Source organism: Lithobates pipiens, unplaced genomic scaffold, assembly GCF_037356315.1.
Source record: "Lithobates pipiens isolate NorthernLeopardFrog02 unplaced genomic scaffold, aLitPip1_a1.2 Scaffold_22, whole genome shotgun sequence".
Classification (NCBI taxonomy): Eukaryota; Metazoa; Chordata; class Amphibia; order Anura; family Ranidae; genus Lithobates; species Lithobates pipiens.
In genome coordinates, this window is record NW_027507784.1 from 257518304 (window position 1) to 257541681 (window position 23378).

At 42.6% G+C, this 23378-nt stretch overlaps 1 protein-coding gene across 1 annotated transcript in view; it reads left to right on the forward strand.

Moving 5' to 3' along the window:
• The first annotated feature begins 8258 nt into the window (after positions 1–8258).
• The window catches only part of LOC143924594 (acyl-coenzyme A synthetase ACSM3, mitochondrial-like), a 42828-nt gene continuing 27708 nt past the window's right edge, over positions 8259–23378 (forward strand). The window contains exons 1-3 of the mRNA XM_077448986.1: positions 8259–8381; positions 22646–22878; positions 22958–23168. Coding sequence (XP_077305112.1) covers positions 22675–22878; positions 22958–23168 — 415 coding nt within the window. The 5' untranslated portion in view covers positions 8259–8381; positions 22646–22674. The remainder of the gene's footprint in view (positions 8382–22645; positions 22879–22957; positions 23169–23378) is intronic.

A 23378-nucleotide genomic window follows, 5' to 3' on the forward strand; every position in this document is an offset into this window, starting at 1 on the left:
ATAATTAATCAAAATTAGTCGATTAATCGATTGAAAAAAAAATCGATTAATGGAACACAAAAATTGTAATCACTAACAGACCTAATATATATATATATATATATATATATATATATATATATATATATATATATATATATATATATATATATATATATATATATATATATAAAAAATCACCCACACATGTGTGAGTGTAAAATTTATAACAACACATATACCATGAAAATAGTACAAAAATAGTCCAACATATATATGTGTATATATATATATATATATATATATATATATTATTGCGTCCAATTTTTTATTGTTTTGTATAAATATTTTTTTGGGCACCGTTTCTCATTTTATTTTTCACAGGATATATATAGTGCCAACAGTTTACGCAATGATTTACAATATATATTTTTAAGCAGAGGCCCTAAAGAAGGGTGTTGCAATTTTTTTTTTTATGTCATACAGTATTTGCGCAGAGATTTTCTTAAATGCACATTTATTTTGAAAAATATACACTTTTGTGAAACAATATAATGCCCAACTGTTTGGTAAAATATGAAAGACTACATAATGTAAATAGATACCTAACATGTCACACTCTAAAATGGTGCATGCTCATGGAATGGCACCAAACTACAGTACGTAAAAATTTCCATAGATAACACTTTAACCACTTCAATACCAGGAACTTATACACCTTCCTGCCCAGACCAATTTTCAGCTTTCAGTGCTGTCACACTTTGAATGACGTCATATGATGTCCAGTCAGGGTATTGAAACCACTTTGCCAACGTCATTCTGCCATATGACGGGTGGCAAGTGGTTAAAAGCCTTTACAGCAGTGGTTCTCAACTCCTGTCCTCAGGACCCACTAACAGGCGATATAATTTGCTGCTCCCCAAGGTAATACTTGAAGAGGGATTCCACCTAAAAAAAAATATTAAAAGCCAGCAGCTATAAATACTACAGCTGCTGACTTTTAATAAATGGACACTCACCTGTCCCGGGTTCCAGCGATGCCGAGGCCGATCGATCGCTCGGCTCTCGGCTGCTGCCGTCACTATTCTAGGTGAGGGAATCAGGAAGTGAAGCGAATCGGCTTCACTTCCCGGTTCCCTACTGTGCATGTGCGAGTCGCGCAGTGCAATAGGAATTGTCCGCGCTGTCACTGGGACCCGTGTGTGTCCCAGCAGACAGAGCGGCAGGACAGGAAATGACATAGACTCCCATGGGAGTCTATGCCCGGAAGTGGGTGTAAATACCTATCTTTGACAGGTATCTCCACCCCCCTCCCCCCTGTAAGGTGCCAATTGTGACACCGGAGGGGGGGGGGGGGGTTCCGACTTTAGGGTGGAACCCCGCTTTAAAATCTTGCCTGTTTGTTGGTCCTGAGCACAGGGGCTGAGAACCATTGCTTTACAGGTTACCAGTTTAGAGTTACACAGGAAGTCTGGTGCTAGAATTATTGCTCTCACTGTAACGTTTGCAGGAATACCTCATATATGTGGTATGGCCACACTTTAGATATGCTTGCACAACCTATGTAAGTATTCGCCTTTGGGGACAGGGGCGCTTCAAAAAAAAAATCTATTTTATTAAAATGTTTTACATTTTTACACTGTCTCTTTACATTTTTTTTATCAACTTTATTGCTATCACAGCGGATCAACAGCATTCGTTGTGATAGCATGTAGAGGAGGTGCCTTAAAGAATTAATGGCACCACTGTGCATCTGTTAAACTGTAGCATGTTTCTTTGCATGTCTGGAAAGCACACAATTTTGCGTATGTTTCCAACACAGAGATGTGAAGAGGACATCCCCTCCAGCGAGAAACAATAATATTGTATATAATACATTGTATATTAACAATTATTTTCTTGTAAATCCCTTTTCAGGCTGCTTCTGTGCAGCCAGCGTCTCTGCACCCATAAGGTAGGTATATAGTGAGACTGGATGGTTTTCATGTAAGCTATCACTGTTAGGTCACACTACATTATAGAGTGCGTATTCCAAAATTCACAGCTGGAGAGCAGCATGTGGGCATTCATTTGTACCATTAAAGCACTTCAATTTTACCCCCCAAAAAATGGCCAATGCAGTATTTATCCATGCCCACAAATTCAGCAAGTTCTACCTCCATAGAGGAAGCTTTGTAAATATAGTGCAGTGGGTCTGTGTAGCCGCATACCGGTCAGGGTGCCCATGCTGACCCGTGTCCACAACAAAAAATGGCTACAGTGGGCACCTAGCATCAGAACTGGAACACTAAGCAATGAATTCAAGTATGGTTTAAGGGGCACAACGGGTTAGAGGTGTTGACTTGGCCTCAAATTTCTCCAGATCTCAATCATGCATCTTTTGGATGTGCTGCTGTAGCACCCTTTACCAATAGGTAGGTGCTAGTATGGGATTTTTTTTACTAAGGAGACTGTCAGCACAGGTAAATTTAGGCAGGCCTATGCTCTAAGCTAGGCCTGTCTGTTTTGATCTGGGGGGCAGGGAGTGGTTTCTGTAGAAGTGGGTGTGACCACCTGTTCTCTAGTTCTGAGGCGCCAACCTTGCTTCCAGGGAGAATGTTCTGGAAGAGGGACAGGGCCTTGAACTGGAATGGCAGGCAGCTCATGTGGGAGCCCTGACCAATCCCCAACTGGTATTGGCAGGGGGCAGGCCTCCTATATGAGCTGAGTTAACATGCCACTGGAGAGAGTTGGCCGGGTGAAGTGGAGAATGGAGTACTAGACAGCAGTATGGTTATCTGGGGGGCGTGTGCCGATCGCAGGAGGAGGCCCGGGGAGAACTGGTCATTGGCAAAGTCCTCATTATTACACGGTCATTGATGAGGAACTCCTGGAGCAGATGGGCAAGTGAAGCTGTCGGAACATACGGTCCAGTCAAGTTTTGCATCAAGGACTTGGGGCAGAGAAAGGTCGGTGAGTGTACCACAGTGGAAGGCTGGATGTGCCAGGAAGTCTGTGATGGAACTTTACTTTTACACGGTCATTAGTGAAGTCCCCATCATTACACGGTCATTGATGAGGAGTCCCGGATCAGAGGAGAGACTATGGGGAGTAGTGCCAAGTCGATGTGGCCTGAAGACACAGGATTTGCAAGCTGAGCTAGCTGGGAACAGTAGTCCACAGCTCAGAATATGCTTTTAAACTATTAGGCCTCTTGGGAGAGGTACTGCAGGCCTTTGGCCTAGTAGCAGCGAGCAACCAGAGTAAGCAGGAGGAACTATTCAGAGTGGGTCCTTTTTGCTTGCAGAAGAAGATGTGACATTACATTAATAACTACAGTATAAGTTTGTGCAGGAGGAGAGGATTTCTGGGAACATCACCCTTGCACGGTCAAGAGTGATATCCTCATCATTATACGATCATTGATGAGGAAGTTCTGGAAGCAATAGTCTGCAGGAGTTACGCAGAGGAGGAGCAATATTCTGAAGGGTGATGCAGGAAACTGTAGCTGTTTAATATGTACATCTTTCCTTCAGACTCAAACCATATGCAAAGAATCTATAACATCTCCAAATACAATGGCAAAGTGATCAGTTCTTTGGGCATCCCATATACCCTTTTCCCCAACCAAGTTGTGCCCCCCCAATAAACAAAATCAAAACAGCAAAAGACTGTTCATTGAGTTGTGGTGGAGATATTGGTGGAGATTTTGAAATCCATATTTAACCCCTTCCCGCCAAGTGTACGCAGATGTGCGTACTCGGCTTACGGGGGGTATACCGGGAAGATGCCCGCACCTGCAGGCATCATCCCGGTACCGTTTTTTTTAGAAAAAAGAACGTTTATTGAGCATACAAAATACATAGGATAACAGTGACACATATGGGGTGCAACATGCACCAAATATACGGATAGAAAACAGCTGCTAACAATACCACAGGAAAAACACAAGGAGGGGGGGGTTCTTTGTTTACAGGTTGCACATTACATAAAAAGCAAGGGGCAATACAATGTGTTTAGATATGGGGGGAAAAGAGGAACTCAGAGGTTGGGAGTCATATGCCGAGCCATAGTACATCCTACTCAAAGTAATTCGCAAAGAGGAGCAGGAGACCATTATTATGAGGGCGGGAAGCCCACCTACAACCACGGAGACAGCTAGACTCGCCGGGCCGAACCCGGGTAGGTGTAAGGAGGCGTATAGACCACAAGCTACACTAGTCGGTACATGTATCTGAATCCCCCATCCATTTATCCCACAGCTTGGCAAACTTGCTCGGGCAGCCTCTATGCATATACAGCAGTTTTTTATAGGGGAGAGTGGCATTGACAGCCGACTTCCATTGTCGGGCGGTGGGGGGCGCAGAGCGCAACCAGGTGCGGGCTATCTGCAGTCTGGCTAGGTATAGGGTCTCCTGTAGGAAAACAGTCGGGATCCTTGCCTCCTCGGATACGAGGAGAATCCCCAGCAAACATTGGCGGGGGCATAGCGTCAGAGGGGAGCCCATTTGGTCGTGGAGGAAGTCAACAATTTGCTTCCAGTAAACCTGCAACTCAGGACAAGACCAAAGGAGATGGTAGAACGTGGCCTGGGGATCACCACATTTAGGACATGTTGGATCCCAGTACCGTTTTTTACAGCGGACGATTGGCTATCCAGGCATAACAACCGTAGCAGCTTAAAGCCGCTTGGCTGTTATGCCGGAGGAGTGGGAGGGGACGTCCCACCGCTGTTACAGGTGCTCCCGCTCGATCGGGAGCACCGATTCACGATGTGATGCCTCCGGCTGCTGGGGAGGAACTGGAATGATGCCGTAATCGGCGTCATTCCAGTCTCCTATTAGTAAACACGGAAGCGACATCATGACGTCACTTCCTGTTTACTCGGCTGCCAATGGCGCCGGTTTTAAAAAAATATACAGTATTCAGAATCGCCGTTTTTGGCGATCTGAATACTATGAAGTGTAAAGGAGGGGTGGGGGGTCTTTTAGAATGTTTACATTCCTTGTGACAGCAATAAAAGTGATAAAAAAATAAATTTTTTAAAACAATTTATTCATTTTAAAATAAATAAAAACATTTTTTAAAGCGCCCGCCGTCCCCGCGAGCTCGCAAAGCAAACAAAACACATATGGAAGTCGCATCCGCATATGTAAACGGTGTTCAAATCACACATGTGAGGTATCGCTGAGATCTCCAGAGCGAGAGCAATAATTCTAGCACTAGACCTCCTCTGTAACGCTAACCTGGTAACTGTAAAAAAAATTTAAAGCGTTGCCTATTGAGATTTTTAGGTACTGTACTTTGTCGTCATTCCACGAGTGCGTGCGATTATAAAGTGTGACATGTTTGGTATCTATTTACTCGGCGTAACATTATCTTTCACATTATGCAAAAAAATTGGGCTAATTTTACTGTTTCGGTTTTTTTTTAATTCATGAAAGTGTCCCTTTTCCCAAAAAGTTGCATTTAAAACACCGCTGCGCAAATACCGTGTGACATAAAATATTGCAACAATCGCCATTTTATTCTCTAGAGTCTCTGCTAAAAAAATATATATAATGTTTGGGGGTTCCAAGAATTTTCTAGCAAAAAATATGAATTTTAACTTGTAAACACCAAATTCCAAAAATAGGCTTAGTCATGAAAGGGTTAAATCAAGGAGCTTCAAGGGAACCATTGTGAGGACTTTTTAGTTAGATTACCATGCCTCGTTTTGTGTGTATATATATATATATATATATATATATATATATATATATATATATTGTGTGTGTGTGTGTGTATGGTTTATAGGAACATGTATACTAGAAGGTGGGCCTATTTACTGTTTTTGGTATCTCAAACACACCAACGTGTTGGTCTGCTGTCTGCATAGTAACTAAGTTACCCTATTGTTCATAGAAATGGCCATTTCAGACATAGCGCCTCTTCCTGATCACAAGTCCTTGAAATGCTAATTTATGTTATATCAAAGAGGGCTGATGGTTGTAAATCAAGAGATAATTTAACAGGTTCTTAGGTTTTCAGATACGGAGGCACCATAGTTATCCTCTTGCTGGTGTGGGAAGCATGCTTGTTTAACTGGGCTTGAAATTACAGCCAATCAGAATTTGAGGCAACTCAACCAATGAACATTAGGCTGCAGGAGTAGCCAATCAGGATTCAATGCCACTTCTGAACCAATGAGGTGACCCTGAGTTCTGATTGGTTGGAGTGGGTGATTCTAACCACATAAAAACAAAAGCCTAGGGATTCTAGCTCTCTCTCTACCTCATGGACTGGACCCAATATGGCGTCATGTAAGAATGCCTATGTAATGTATTCTCGTATCCCTCTTTACCCTTTCTGTAACTTTTTCTATCATAGGATTTTGCATTAATATATCATTAATCTATTGATAACATATGTATGACCATTATATCAATATTTTGTATGATTGGTAACATCGTTGTTTTTAGGGTTGTATCAGTTATGTTATAGTTGCTAATCTTGGATTAACACAAGGTTCTGTTCTGTATAATAGTACGTTTAAATAAATTAGATTGGTATCCTTTTCCCACAAGAATCATTTTTCCTTAATTTCATGGGTTGATTCATATATAAATAAAAGGTTTTAATCACTTATGTATCATTAAGTATATAAGTGAGGTAGGTAAGCTTAGCCTTATCAGTGTCTGCAAGATATATATGGGGGTCTAGCAGCGGGGTGATATGGTGGCTGTTTGTTACTAGTGGCAACTACAACGCTACACTGGAAAAACAAGTAAAATCCATAGAAGTCCCACCTCGCAAATTACAGGACCTAAAAGATCTGCTATTAATGGCTCGATGCCAGATACTATGGCATACCTTCAGAGGTCTAGTGGAGTCCATGCTTCAAGCGCTTATGGTGGGTGGTCATAATGTAATGGCTGATCAGTGTATGTTAGTAGGGGCATGTATAATGCTCTGTGGCACAGCATGGGGCTAATAAGCCCACCAGTGAAAAGCAAAACTCTTTATATACCATACCATTTCTTCTTCATAGGGCTAGATAGGTTAGGCTTATATGGTGGATGTCTGTAGATTTAGTGATACCCACCATGGGTATGCAATATCCCTACTCATTCACCAAAAAAAAGATCTCATCTAGAAATAAAGACAACCAAATGTTTGACAAGTCCTTTAAAAAATATAAAAATTCCCAAAAAGGGTCCCTTGTTGTAAATCCACTGTCAAAGCCGACGACCCCCACGCAGTGCCAAACCTATGGTAAGACTATATGAATGAAACAAAACAAGAAAGGAAGGCACACTGACCTAGTGCATTACCATAGACAGAGCTTTATTAAAAACAGAACATATAGCAAAATGGCTAGTCACAAACGAGTATTGATAAAAGGCATAATCAATACAATCGGGTCCATCACACCGAACATCCACATGTCCAGATCTGATGTCAAGTGAATCGACTAATACCCCAACACAAACGCCTGACGCATTTCAGGGGAGAACCCCTTTCCTCAGAGCCAAGACGGGCAATGGTCACAAAAAGGGGCAGGGATAGTGGTTACATCAATGGGCAAATATGGCCATGTGCCCATTTGCGTACATGGCTGGGTTTCCAAACGATGTTAGTAAATTTGATGCGTGACATCAGTGGTTGGTAAGGATGTAGCAGGCGCAAGCAGGCGCTGCTTCCTGAACAACCATTGACAGCCAGAAGCTGTCAAGCCATAAACGTTCAGGCATTTGAACGAGCATCCAAATAGCCAGTGTTCGGTCCAAACTTACATTCGGACTGAACACTAAGTTCATCCCTAGTCCAAACCTGACAAATAAATTAAAGATAAAAATATACAATAAGGCCTCATTCACACTGTGGTAAAAAAAATTACATTTACAAGAGTTTTTTATTTAAAATATGGATTTTAAAGCAGATATCATTGTGCCCTGGTGGAAGTTGCTGTCGCCAAAGTAAGTGATTTCAGAGTAGGTTCAGCTAAAAATGATTCTATGTATTTTTTATATGGTTTATAATCTCCTACATCTATAACGACTGGTAAATCCAGGTAATGAAGGGGCATTCTCTCATGTACCAAGGAAAGCTACCCCTGACATACAGTATACAGTATGTATCACTAGATGAGAAGTTTTGGTCTAAAGCAGGAGTCTCCAATTTTCAGCACCACAGGTCCACAACATATATTTTGCATATATTCGTAGGCCAAAAAAATCCATCAGTCCCCCCTTAGCTTGTGTATATACCTTTTTTAGGGTTTTTAGTCAGTCATTTAACTTTACACATGAACTACATAGTTAATAATTCCTAACTTGTGCAAGCTCTCCTCTGGCCTCTCCCACAATGCCAATTAACAAGCATACTTTGAACTGAGGCAGGAAATAGAAGGATCACATATCTAGGATCTTGGCAGGCGGTCTGTGAGTATTCAGGTTTAAATTGTTTTCTCTAAACACTGAATATCAGACATTTCTTGTGTTGTATTGTAATTGCTCTAGGAAATCTGTAATGAAATGCAAGAGATCTGTGAATTAGCTGCAGGCAGAGTAAAATATGCTTTTCTGGAGAAGTAGTCCTTAAAGCTTAGGTCTAAAATAGTTTATAAGGGTGTAAACAACATGTGCTTTCAATTAACTTTTTACGTCTAGCTGGGGCCACGTTCACCAGACAGAAACTCAGTTGTGTTGTAAATAAAAGGAGAGGACTATCAAGTATAATATAACTGCCCTCAGGGAAGAGTGCTAAGGAGCTCCCCTTATCGTTACATTTACTGCTCACATGTGTGTACAGGGTCAAATCAGGGCAACAAAATTCCACATGCTTTGCCTAACATTTGGTCTATGGTTACCTGTGTGTTCCATTGCTACCCTCCACCTGTAGGCCCTTTGTTAGGGGAGCAATTTGACAGACAATGGAACACTGTTCTGACAGCATGGTTGGTGAATGATTTTCTGCATGCTGAGCCATGGCCGTCTTTAAAATTGATTGGACCCTGGCAAAAAAATTGTTGGGGCCCCCCCTCCATGCAGTTTCGCTCTCCACCTGCTTTGAGGCATAAAATAAATAGTAGCTAGACTCAAAATAAGTTTACGGAATCAGATCAGGCAGCGATTGCGATTGGTTGCCAGAGGTTACAGTGTATTGTTACCGCTCACTGATTAGTTGCTAGAGGTTACAGCACATGATTTATGCTTGCTGATTGGTTTCTAGAGATTACTGTACATCAATACTGCTCACTAATTGATTGCTAGAGGTTACTGCCCCTCATTACTGCTTACTGATTGGTTGCTAGAGGTTACAGCACATCATCTCCTCACTGCCTGCACACCATGGACTGAGGAGGTGAGGGGACCCATTAATAGACAGAAAACTCCTAGGGATCCTAGGACTCCTGGGATCAGTGGCAGTGCTGGGGGGGGGGGGGGGGGAGGGGTGGGTGTGATCAGTTTCCAGCATGCCCCTTTATCTCCCCAGTGGGCAGCATTCCGTATAGGTGATGGTAGATCTGACCTCAGGGGGGCATGATATACATATGAATACTGCCTCTATTTACATATGAATGCTGCCGGTCTGTCGCTATTTACATATGAATGCAGTTGCTATTTACATATCAATGCTGGTATTTACATTTAAACACAGGGTCTGCAGGTGAGTCATCTGTACACAATAGGGCAGAGCTGGGCAGCATTAGTAACAGAACCTCACACTGAGATATCAGGACACAGCACGGGACGAAAACCACGAGGGACTTTAAACTGGGATTGTTGGCAAGTATGAGGCAGCTGATATGGGCCCCACAATAATGACAGGGCCCAGGGCAGCTGCCCCTTTTGCCCTGCCTTAAAGATGGCCCTGTGCTGAGCCCATATAATTCCATCCTTAGACCGGCTATAGACAGTTCTAACTGTGTATGGGCAGGCTGAATGTAACAAATTCATTTATTGATCAACTTTGCTGCAAACAGCCTGACAGATTTTACTTGTGATTATTGGTGCCCCCTGCCGGGAGAAAACAATGTCTCGGCAGGAGGGATTCCCCCTGTCAGCACTGTCTTCCCAGATCTTTACCTGGCAAGCTGCAGGACCCTTGTGTTTTGGAATGAACCTTTGTCCTCACCATTATACCATAGACTGCTGTCTGTTGAGCTGGACCTTGTAGTGCGCTTTACTGGTTTGTGTTTTTTTTATATACTTTGTCTGTGTTGATGGGGGAATCAGGCAAATTTCTTTCCTGCAACCCTGCCCATACACGGTTCAAATCTGGGCCGGCTCCTCAAACTGGAAAATAGATCAAGAGGAATGTGGGCACACTTTTATCATTGTATCTTTAACAACTTCAATAATGGGCAATTTTCAGCTTTCAGCACTGTCGCACTTTGAATGACAATTGCGTGGTCATGCAACACTGTACCCATATGACAGTTTTAGTATTTTTTTAACACAAATTTCTTTTGGTGGTATTTAATAACCACTGGGTTTTTAAAAATGTTTGCTAAATATTACAAACAAAAGTATTCTTTTTTGGAAGTTTCTGTTATAAATCACCCATCCAATCCTAGGACGGGTGACATGTATCAAAGATCCCCCAGACAAGGGAAGGGGCTTATGTGATGGCACACGGCAGGGAAACACACTGCTCTGATCATCCAGTGGCGGCTCTCCTCTCTTCCCCTCCACAGGTAGGCTGCATATGGGACACAGGCTGCACATGGGACACAGGCTGCACATGGGACACAGGCTGCACATGGGACACAGGCTGCACATGGGACACAGGCCGCACATGGTGGACACAGGCTGCACATGGTGGCTGCACATGGTGAACACAGGCAAGCTGCATTGGTGGGCATGGATAAAGTTGTTAATATTTTTATAACTTAATTGCATAAAACATTAAAGTGTAATTTCATGAGATAATTTATAAGGGTGGGTTTAGGGGTGGGGCAGGGTAGGGGTTGGTTGGGGCAACTGGTGGCGCATAACCCTTGAGGCCTGGCTAGTAGCTCAGGACTTGAAATCTTGAGCCATGCCATAAACTATATATATATATATATATATATATATATATATATATATATATATTATACAGTATCTGACAAAAGTGAGTAAACCCCTCACATTTTTGTATATATTTTATTATATCTTTTCATGTAAAAAACACTGAAGAAATTATTTGATACAATGTAACGTAGTGAGTGTACAGCTTGTATAACAGTGTAAATTTTCTGTCCCCTCAAAATAACTCAACATATGACCATTAATTGTCTAAACCGCTGGCAACAAAAGTGAGTACACTCCTAAGTGAAAATGCCCAATTAGACATTTTGCCTCCCCGGTGTCATGTTACTCGTTAGTGTTATAAGGGCTCAGGTGTGAATGGGGAGCAGGTGTGTTACATTTGGTGTTATTGCTCTCACTCTCTCATACTGGTCCCTGGAAGTTCAACATGGCATCTCATGGCAAAGAACTCTCTGGGGATCTGAAAAAAAGAATTGTTGCTCTACATAAAGATGGCCTAGACCATACAGCAGTTTAACAGAACAGATTCCACTAAGAACAGGCCTTGCCATGGTTTGCCAAAGAAGTTGAGTGCACATGCTCAGTGTCATATCCAGAGGTTGTCTTTGGGAAATAGACGTATGAGTGCTGCCAGCATTGCTGCAGAGGTTGAAGGGGTGGGGGGTCAATCTGTCAGAGCTCAGACCATATGCCGCGCACTGCATCAAATTGGTCTGCATGGCTGTCATCCCAGAAGTAAGCCTCTTCTAAATATGATGCACAAGAATGCCTGCAAACAGTTTGCTGAAGACAGATTAAGGACATGGATCAGTGGAACCATGTCCTGTGGTCTGATGAGACCAAGATAAACTTATTTGGGCTCAGATGGTGTCAAGCGTGTGTGGCGGCAACCAAATAAGGAATACAAAGACAAGTTTGTCTTGCCTACAGTCAAGCATGGTGGTGGGAGTGTCATGGTCTGGGGCTGCATAAGTGCTGCCGGCACTGGCGAGCTACAGTTCATTGAGGGAACCATGAATGCCAACATACACTTTGACATACTGAAGCAGAGCATGATCCCCTCCCTTTGGACACTGGGCCGCGGGTCAATATTCCAACATGAGAACAACCCCAAACATACCTCCAAGACAACCACTGCCTTACTAACGAAGCTGAGGGTAATTGTGATGGACTGGCCAAGCATGTCTCCAGACCCAAATCCTATTGAGCATCTGTGGAGGAGCGCAAGGTCTCTAACATATACCAGCTCCGTGATGTCATCATGGAGGAATGGAAGAGAACTCAAGTGGCAACCAAAGCTCTGGTGAACTCCATGCCCAAGAGGGTTAAGGCAGTGCTGGAAATGGTGGCCACACAAATTTTTGACACTTTGGGCCCAATTTTGACAATTTCAGTTAGGGGTGTACTCACTTTTGTTGCCAGTGGTTTAGACATTCGTGGCTGTGTTGAGTTATTTTGAGGGGACAGCAAATTTATGCAAGCTGTACACTCACTACTTTACATTGTAGCAAAGTGTCATTTCTTCAGTGTTGTCACATATTTACAAAAATGTGAGGGGTGTACTCACTTTTGTGAGATACCGAATATATATATATATATATATATATATATATATATATATATATATATATATATATATATATATATATATATATACATACTGGCCCCCCACCCTATGTGAATGAGTATGGGGTACAATGTTTTAAAAATATATGCAAAAAAATATAAATATAGTTTCTCCAACAAATCAGTAAACAGGGATATCCAATGTGTTACAAATCATGAACTGAAGGTATCATGTGCTTTAAATAAACATAAATATCTCCAAAGGGGAGAGAAACATTCCATAAAATATTTTTTCTTATATTAAAACGTGCAACACACAATACATGCTTAAACACAAAAGTTATGAAATAGAGTCTTTGGTGCAAATAAATCAAATATAGTGACCAGTGATTATTAATTCAGTGATCTTCTTAGTAGGGAGAATGCAATAAAACAGTCTATATGTGAGCCGGAATGGATAAAGTGACCAGTGACTTATTCAGTGCTTCTTAAAAACAGGTGCCAGCAACCGTGTTTTGTGATTCCTGTATCTCCAGTGTACACGGCACACCAGGTAGAGTGGCCCCTTACCTTACTGCTGTAAGGTAAACAGCAAATCAAGCAAGCAACAGGGTCCAGTGATTATGCCCTGATTCCTGGTAGACGGATATTAGCCCCCTCAGCTGGGTTTTCCTTTTCAGATAGTTTCCATATAGATCTTAGGCTTCAATATCATCCACAGAGGTCTCATAGGAAAGAAAGAGGTGTGCTCCGATGGTGAAGTACGTTCGTAAATTTTATTACAAAGATATATTGAAAAGGTACTCACAAACATGTAGTAAAAACACAGCTTAAAAACGAACAAGCGTTCCGCTCGTGTTGCGAACGTCACTTCCGGTATCCTGGCACTTTAATTCCAATTTAGGATAGCTTAGTTTTACGTTTTGTAGGTAGAATATTATTTATATAATTTTTCACTCAATAACACTGCCACTATTTACACAAGTATAAGGCACTTTAATTGTATTTAGCTCAGGTAGCGCAACACCATTTGTTTGATTTTTAAATTTACTATTTGGGGGTTAGGGTTCATACCCCTGTCGGTGGTTTGCTGCAACCTATCCTTATAAATAGTTTAGGCCCTTGGCGATAGCGCGGGGATACTCTAACTGATTTTATGGGGTACAATGTGCCCCTACCCATTCACCTGTAAAAAAAAAGTTAAAAAAAACAACACACAAGGGTTAAAATAGTTTATTGCACAGCTCCGGGGGTCTTCCGTCTTCGGGGGTCTTCTCGCTGCACTCCTCCGCTATCTTCTGCTAGCTCTTTTACTAGCGGAGGAGCCCGGCTTTCTTCCTCGCCGCCGCCCTCTTCTTCCGACTTCGGGGGTCTTGTCCCCCTCTTCGGTTCTTTTTGCCGGGCCACCGCGCCTTCTTCTAGCTCTTTTACAGGCGGTGGCCCGGTCTTCTGTCGTCGCCGCCGCCTTCTGTTCTTCTCTTCAGATGTTGCCTCGTCGCATCTTCCGCTCACAACGGCGCGGACGCGACGTGCAGGACTTATAAAGGGACATCACCGGATGATGTCCCCGCCTATTATGATGTCACAGTCCCCCCCTTTCCTGGCCGGCCGGGTAGCGTGCTCGGACAAGGGTCTGATGTGGACCTGGGGGGGACCCCCACGCCGATTTTTTTCGGCGTGGGGGTTCCCCTTTAAGTCCATAACAGGTGGCGGGGCCAGCGATGTCTCCTTCGCGGGCCCCGCCTACCTGGAGACGTGCTCAAAATGAGCAGACTTTCCTCCACGCGTGTGGGCGAGTCCGTTCATTTCAAAAGTACGGCGGATAATCCGGCGGACTTAGTACGCCGTATTAGTCTGCTGAAAAAGTGCCATGTGTGGGCAAGTAGCCCGTTCGGAAAGTCCGGCGGACAGTCTGGCGGGAAGTCCGCCGGTTATTCCGCTACATGTGTACGCGGCATTAGAGAGTCTACAAGCTGTGGTGCAAATCAAAAAATTGATCACATCTGATGTACTGGTGGTGTATCTCATTTCTTGCGACTCAAACAATCCAGGAAAGTACAAATACCCCCCAAATTACCCCTTTTTTGAAAGAAGACATTCCAAGGTATTTAGTAAAAGGCATGGTGAGGTTTGTGATGTTGTCATTTTTTCCCACAGTTCTTTGCAAAATTAAGATTTTTTTCCACAAAATTGTCATTGTAATGGGGTATCTCTCTCACATGGCATGTGTATATCACAAATAATGCATTCTGCTACTCCTGAGTATTATGGTACCACATATGTGGGACTTTTCCACAGCCTAGCCACATAGAGAGGCCCAACATGCAGGGGGCACCATCAGGTGTTCTAGGAGAATAAATTACACATCTAATTGTTGACTACCTATTACACTTTTGAAGGACCTGGAGCACCAGGACAAGGACACGTGACACTGACGTGGCACTGATGACATGTGACACTGATGACAGATGGCACTAATATGTGGCACTGATGACACGTGACACTGATGACAGATGGCACTTATACGCGGCACTGATGACACGTGGCACTAATACGTGGCACTGATGACACTAATACGTGCCACTGATGACACGTGACACTGATGACAGATGGCACTGATACGCGGCATTGATGACACATGGCACTGATAACAGATGGCACGTGACACTGACAGGTAGCACTGATATGTGGCACTGATGTCAGATGGCCCTAATATGTGGCACTGATGACACGTGACAATGATGTGACACTGATGACAGATGGCACTATGTGGCACTGATGACAGATGGCACCTTTACGTGGCACTGATGACGGCACTTATACGTGGCACTGGGGACAGATGGCACTGACAGGTGGCACTGGGGACAGGTGGCAGTGGGGACATGTAGCAGTGGGGACAGATGGCACTTTATTTTCGTTTTTTTTTTCACTAACCGCTGCAGCAGGTTCATCTCTCCCTCCTCACACGCTGTCTCTGTGTGAGGAGGGAGAGTCAGCGATGAGAGATGATCTCATATGAGATCATCTCTCATTGGTCACGCCGATCGTGGTGTAAATGGCCGCTGTGATTGGTCATTTACAGCGATTTGTGACTGGCTGTGTCCAAGGGACACGGCCAGCACAGAACTTCCCCGATGTGTGCCCTCGGGAGTGTGCATTGCGTAAGTAAACAGGAGGACATCCAGGGACGGCCTCCTGGCAATTGGCATCCACGCTGCAGCTGTCTTTCGGCTATAGTGCGGACGCCTAGTGGTTAAGGTATGCTTGGCCTAATACATTTTTTAAAATACCTTAAGGTGTGTCGGTAAGTGCTGGGTGAGCGAGGTGTGTTCAGCATGACCTCAGACTAGTAGTTGGAAAGTTCAAAAGCAATCTTAAACCGGTAGTATACCCGCAGAAAATAAAAACAAAAAAAACTGTAAGGCAAAGGCATAATGAGGTGGGTGGGGGTGGGGGGAATTATGGTTTGGGCTTGGTTCCTTCGTTCCAATGAAGGGAACTCTTAAGGCGTCAGACATTTTTGGACAATTTCAGTGCTGCTTTGTGCACCAGTGCACAAATCAAGGTCTATAAAGACACGGATGAGTGATTTTAGAAGAGTTGCAGCTTATAGCTCAATAATAAACCATACGGACTAAGCCCCTGTACACACGGTCGGAGAATCCGTCGGAATGTGTCCTATCGGACCATGTCGTCGGATAATCCGACTGTGTGTGGTATGCATCGGACTGATTCCGTCAGAATATCCGTCCGACCCAATTTTCCAACATGTTGGAAATATTTCCTGACCAACTGGGCCGGTTGGACATACTCCGATCATGTGTAGCGAATTTTGATCGGACCAAGTGCCACGCATGCTCAGATCAAATTCCTACATCAAAGCTATTGGCTACTAGCCTGAATGTAGTCCCATCGTAACGAAATCACGTCATCACATTCTGAAAGATCGGATTTTTCGACAACTTAGTCCGACCGTGTGTATGCAACAGTTTCGGACAAGATCCGACTGAGAAAATCCGACGGATTTGGTTGTCGAAATCTCCGACCGTGTGTACAGGGGCTAAGACTGGGATGCCATTAAATTTCATGTGTGTGTAAAGGCAGAAATCCAATACTTTAGTTAATATAGAGTGTGTGTGTGTGTATATATATATATATATATATATATATATATATATATATATATATATATCACACACACACACACACACACACACACACACACACACACACACACACAATCACTTTGACTTACATTTCAGGAGCAGCAATTTTAATAATGTTTAAAGTGAAACAATAAAAATGAAAGGTTCCTTTAAATATCGTGCCTGGGGGGTCCCCTTAGTCTGCCTGTAAAGGGGCGCATCTTTGCAATATGTGCCCAATAATGACATTACAAAAGGAAAAAATATAATTTAAACTTGCTTGCAGTTATATTGCTGTCACATGGGAAAAGAGATGGTATGGATTTTAAGGGGAACCCCACGCCCAAATTTAAAAAAAACAGCATGAGGTCCCCCCCAAAATCCATACCAGACCCTTAGGGTCTGGCATAGATTTTAAGGGGAACTCCATGCCAAAATTCAAAAAAATTTACATGGGGTCCCCCCCCATAATTCATACCAGACCCTTATCCGAGCAAGCAGGCTGGCAGGCCAGGAAAGGGGGGGTGAGCGAGTGCCCCCCTCCTGAACCATACCAGGCCACTTGCCCTCAACATGGGGAGGATGCTTTGGGGTACCAAAGCACCTTGTCCACAAGTTGATGGGGACAAGTGCCTCTTCCTGACAACCCTGGCCATTGGTTGTCAGGGTTTCATGGGTGGGGGGGGCATGTGTACAGTGTACACTGTACCCCTACCCATTCACCAAAAAGTGTCAAAAAGTAAAAACCACAATAGACAGACAGTTTTTGACAATTCCTTTATTAAAAAAATGTAAAAAGTGTCCTGCGATGTACATATATATATATATATATATATATATATATATATATATATATATATATATATATATATATATATATATATATATATATATATATATATATATATATATATATATATATATATATGTGTATATATACACATGCTAAACTGCCTGCACGCCACTAACTAACCTGCCTAATCTAGCTCAAGTTCTCTCAATCTCTCCACGTTATCAAACTACAGCCGCTGTGTAAGCAGCCTTATATAGTGTGGAGCCTTTGGCCAATCATGGCTCTCCCAGCAGATCACACTCTGATTGGCCAAAGCATGCAGGTCAGGTGCATGCTTTGGCCAATCAGCAGCCGTCAATGCACTGCGATCTCGCAGTGAATTATGGGGCACTCCGTGGCGCTCAAATTTGCCACAAACGCCCCATATGTTCGGTTCGTTTGTAGACTAACGAACACCCAATGTTCGATTCGAACATCAGGACCATCCCTACATGTCACTAAGCAAGAGAAAAGGTCAAGAGAAAGATTTGACATGTACATGCTGGTTGTGCATAAAATGTGCAAGTTAAACATTCTCCCAACTTTTATCGCTTTTAAAAACAGTGCTTAAAGTTAAAAAGAAACTAAGCTCTGATTGATCTATTGAACTAGAAAAATGAAAAGCTTTTAAAGTGGATCTCTAGCCAAAATATTTTGTGCTTTTTTTTTTTTTGTGTTTTTATTTATTTATTTTTTTAATTTTAGATTTGACCCCCTCCCCCCTTTCCTGTGATGTTGACCACAGGTCTGAAGGGGAACGAGGACTCAGGCAGTAATAAAAAACGAAATTGCCCGATTGACAAATATATAAAAGAAACAAAAACAACCAGAATGACGGACTATATCGGTACCAGTGAGGAACTCCTATGCAATATCGTTTTAACAAATGTATTAGAAAACATATGTTTATATAAACATTTAAAAAAACATGAGGGATGTTCTTGCAGATTACAACAATTTCAGTAACAATATATATCAAAGACAAAGTGGTTAACGCGTTTCGCAGACAGCTTCTTCAGAACCACATGTCTGTGAACCTAAATCTGGAGAACCTTAAATTAAAAAGGGAGACAAAGAACAATCATTAGGCATATGCCCCACGTAAGTGTGTAAATTCCTTTATCATCACTATACCCTTAGTTTAAGCTAAATGCATTTATGGACCAATTACGATCCTTCAACTCCACTTACATGTTTTTAGTCCCTAAAACAGGGGACCAGAGGTAAAAACCTAGAGATTAGAAGTGATGGAAGCCTCCCAGCCACAAAAGCGGGCAGACAGATGATATCAGAGATATGCAGGATTTGACCCAGAGTATCCCCTACAAAACATAATGAATTGAATTACTTATTAGCAAAAACATTAACTGACAAAATATCAAAAACACCCATAAGGGGAATAGATGCGGGAACAGGTGCCGTGAACCATACAGCCATAATACTTACTACTGACAATCAGACAAATGGAAACAGTCATCCAGACTTCAAAATCTTCATTAAAGCAAGCAATCGGTACATCCTAAATATAAGCATAAATACACACCTATGAGCAATGTGAATATCGACCACTAGGGGGACTCTGTAGGTGACTACATGCAAAACTATAATTACCTAATGTCTATTATCAAGAAGCTTCCCTCCTTTGTCAGTAAGAGTTTTCACCAATTATCACACAAGCACTGCAGTATAACAGGAGCATGTTAGTGCTGCATCTTGAAGCTTTAAAACAAGCAACAAAAGAAGCCCAGCTAGGCACTTGGAGCCACTGAAAAACAATAGAAAATATATAAGCGATGTTACCAGCAGGGGTGGACTGACAACTTTTGCCCCCGGGCAATAGGAGATTATGGGAGGAGAAGATTATGGGGCCCCCGGGCAATAGGAGATTATGGGACCCCCAGGCAATAGTAGATTATGGGGCCCCCAGGCAATAGGTTATGGGGCCACACAGTATACACACACACACAGTATACACACACAGAATACACATACACACACACACACTAAAACGGTTTGACATACTGACCCTGGTTTTATTGAGGCTGGCAACCCTGATGGGGCCCATTAGTGGCATAGGGCCCTCGGGCAGTGCCCAAGTGCCGAATGGTCAGTCCGCCCCTGGTTACCAGTCAACGTTCAGCCATTAGGACCTACTGCTACCACATAATATCCCTATAGTTCAAAGTTTATGTGGTTTAGTTGTCCTTACCTTTACATATCAATCGCTCTGCATATCCAACGCTTATCAGACAAACAAATCAAGTCAGTTTAAATAGAGCTCATGGCGCCAAAGCTCCACCCACAATCATTACCAATATCCCTATCAGCTGGAGATTTTCCTAGTGCTAGCATCTGTTGCTATGGAGACCTGACGCCTTGTACTTAGGCGTCATGGCTCATTCATCCGCCCACACGTCGAATGAAATTTCCCTCCACGCATTTGCGGGACTGAAATAAACTAATTAGGAACACAGTGCCAGCCAATGCCATATAAACATGACGCCGTTACGATCGGCATCATGGCGCTTGCTTCAACACAAACAGTATCATCCAGTGCATGCGCAGGGGTAGCTTCAAATCTAAATATAAGAATACAGCCACAAACAGGCTGCCACAGATCCCCAATTCCCATAGATCACCACATCAAGGGAGAAGGGGAAAAACAAGGGGGGAGGAGGAGGGGCTAACCGCACAGTACTTGCATGGCAGTCCGCAGCAGTATCTCCCACTCTAATGGCTAAACAAAATGAAAAACAGCAAAAAAGGATATAAACAAATAAAAAACAGAGAACGATTGCCCAGATGGGCAACAGATTTACTGCAAAATAACTCTAGGGTCACATTTGTACTCTACTAAACATTGTAATGCTTTATATTAAGTAATTGTTTTCTAATTCATAAATGGGTTGATTTAAATGAATGCTTTTGGCCTTTACTTATACGGTAGGACACTGGTATTCATTACTGCCCAGTCAGACAATTTTGTAGTTGGATATGTACTACATACTATAAATGATTATGGGAGGAAACAAAGTGTAATTTGAAGTAAGGAGGGGTCTGTGTCAGAGTACCAAAAAAAACCTTACTCAGCGAGCTTTCAGGGCCTATTGCCCATGTTAATTAATCTAAGTGTTTGCTCTATGCAGGGTGCAAGGTTAATTCCCAATAAGAGAAACAATATAACAAAGGATTGGGCCAGCTGACTAGCCCTTTCTCTTTAGAGGCTCACAAACTTGTGCATTTGCACCCCATCACTTGAAAAGTAGCCAAGGAGCCAACAGATTTCTATTTTAAAATATATGACTCCATTCAGGTAGCCATAGAACCCATCCTTAAGAGGCTAAAAAAACAAGGAGCTGTCATGGGCACTAACACCTCTGGAGCCTTTTGCTAATTTTAACCCTTGAGTGGTAGATATAAACCATCCCTCAGGCGAACTGGGGCTGTTTTTCACAGGGGAGGAAGGGAAGTTAATTGTAGACTTCTGGGGAAAAGAGGCACGGCGGGAGCCAAGTATGGACCATGGTAGATGAATGTCATAAACCGGTGCGACCAGAAATGTGTGGTCTGCAATAGGGAAGACCAAAACACATGTAAAGTAAAAAATAGTAAGATTTATTAAAAGGATAAGTCTTAAACTATAAAGCAAACCATTAAAAAACCATGGTGACACACAATAATAACAACTCTCTAAACCAAACGTGAATACAGGAGTAAGATGTAATCATAAACGTAATCAAGACAGGATCATACACGAGAGATCAATCAGAACAGGGAGCAGGGACAGGGAGAGGACAACAGGAGGAAGGCATAAGTCTGCCAGGCAGGGTTCAGGAACACAGGACACAAGGTACAGGATTCAGGAATACAGGTCACAAGGTACAGGATTCAGTAATACAGGTCAGGGCTCAAGGAAAGCATTTGCCAAGCATATATACACACCTCTTGCAATCAGTCTCAGGTGATGCCTGATTTCAGGAGATGATGTCGTCTACAGACTGCCAGGAGACACCCGCTGGTGGACACCAGTACTGCGGCCCAAAGTGCCACCAGCAGGTGAAACCTTTCCAGACAATGAAAGAGGCAAAATGCAGGCTGACCACAGATTTAGGGTAGAGACAGAAGAGGTAGTATGGCAACTGGTTGTGGACAAATGGTCATAAAGGAGGTCAAATATAAGCTGATCACGGCAGGGAGGTTGAAGGAAGAAAGGAGAGACGGATGACCATAAAACACTAGGAGAGGCAGAGAAGAAAGCTAATTGGATAGAAAAGAGCAAGAAGACAAAATGTGACGAGAAGCTAGAAGGAACATGAAGAAGCAGGGTAAGGAGGGGAGGCAGACTGTGGACTGATAAAGGACAGTGTTAAGTGAAAGAGTGGAGGCAAACAGGAGACAAACATGAATACCTGGTGGTTCAGTGCTCCAGTACTGAAAGCTAGCGTTTATAATCTCCCTTTATAATACAGAAGTGGCCTTGCAGCTAGACAGGGCCAAGTTCCTTAAAAACGTCCTAGGAGTATGAATGTATAATATAAGGTACACAGTTCACCAATCCTGGAAATGTAATAGTTTAGCACAGAATACATAGTATTGCAGTATTGTTCATTGTAGTAATAGCAGCAAATGGAATAATAATGTATGTGTATTGGTAGCCAGTGGGGTAGCTCTCATTGGTGCATTTGTGGCCACTAGAGCAATGTTGACTTACCCATTGGTCCAGTGGTATTGGGTCTACTTGAAATGGCATCATGCTTGCTCAGCCTTTATCCAGGCAATATCATGCAGGCTAATCCATTTTCACACTGCCTGTGTACATGTGCTTTTGATGTTGTTCCTTCAACAACCCACTTCTCCATATTGCTGAGGGCGATGTGTCTGGATAGGGTGACTAATGGAAGAACTCAGATGCGCATGGAATCACTGCATACTTGTTTCTCTCGGCTGCTATAGGTGGCTAAGAGTCACTTTGCTGATAGCCCAGGGATGAAGGGCAGAACTATCTCTCTCTCGCTTCCAGGGTTCTCCTTTGAATTCATATAGAATATATAAGGATAGGACTTGGCATATGGAGGACAGGGCTAACTTTATTATTGATTATTTTCATTTGTTATTTTTCTCTATAGATTCATCGTTTGACAAAGCAATTGTTACCATGAATATTCTTCTTAAAGTCAAGCCATTCACCCACCATTTCACTCCAAGAGTTTTTTGCAGATTTTTCAGCAAGGACAAGACTTATTTTGACCCTCAAAATTTCACAGACTATGAGAATATTAAACAGATCTATAAACCTGAGGTACCAGAATATTTTAACTTTGCAAGTGATGTCTTAGACAAATGGACAGCTGCTGAGAAGGTAATCTATTCATTATTACATTTTTTTTAACCGCAGTATTGGACACCTTTTCTAAATTTTATCACTACTCCTTTCCTAGGATGGCACTAAGGAGCCCAACCCTGCTCTATGGTGGATAGATGGTACTGGACAAGAGATCAAGTGGAGCTTTGAAGAGCTGGGCTTCCACTCTAGAAAAGTGGCTAACATTCTTTCTGATGCCTGTGACCTGAAACCAGGAGACAGAGTTATTGTCATTTTGCCCCGGTTACCAGAATGGTGGCTGCTTAATGTTGCATGTTTAAGAACCGGTATGTACATTGCAGCCTTGGAATTTTTAAATTGCACTGATTGTCATTAAGCAGGTTTGTATGAGCAATATTGCTGTGCCATTTGCCTTGCCTAAACTTGTCAAGATAGAAGTATAGGACTGCTGACCTTTTTAAAGGGAAAAAAAAGTTTAAATTACATTATCCTTATCTTTTTTTTTTTTTCCAACCTGAGGAATAACTGACTTAGAA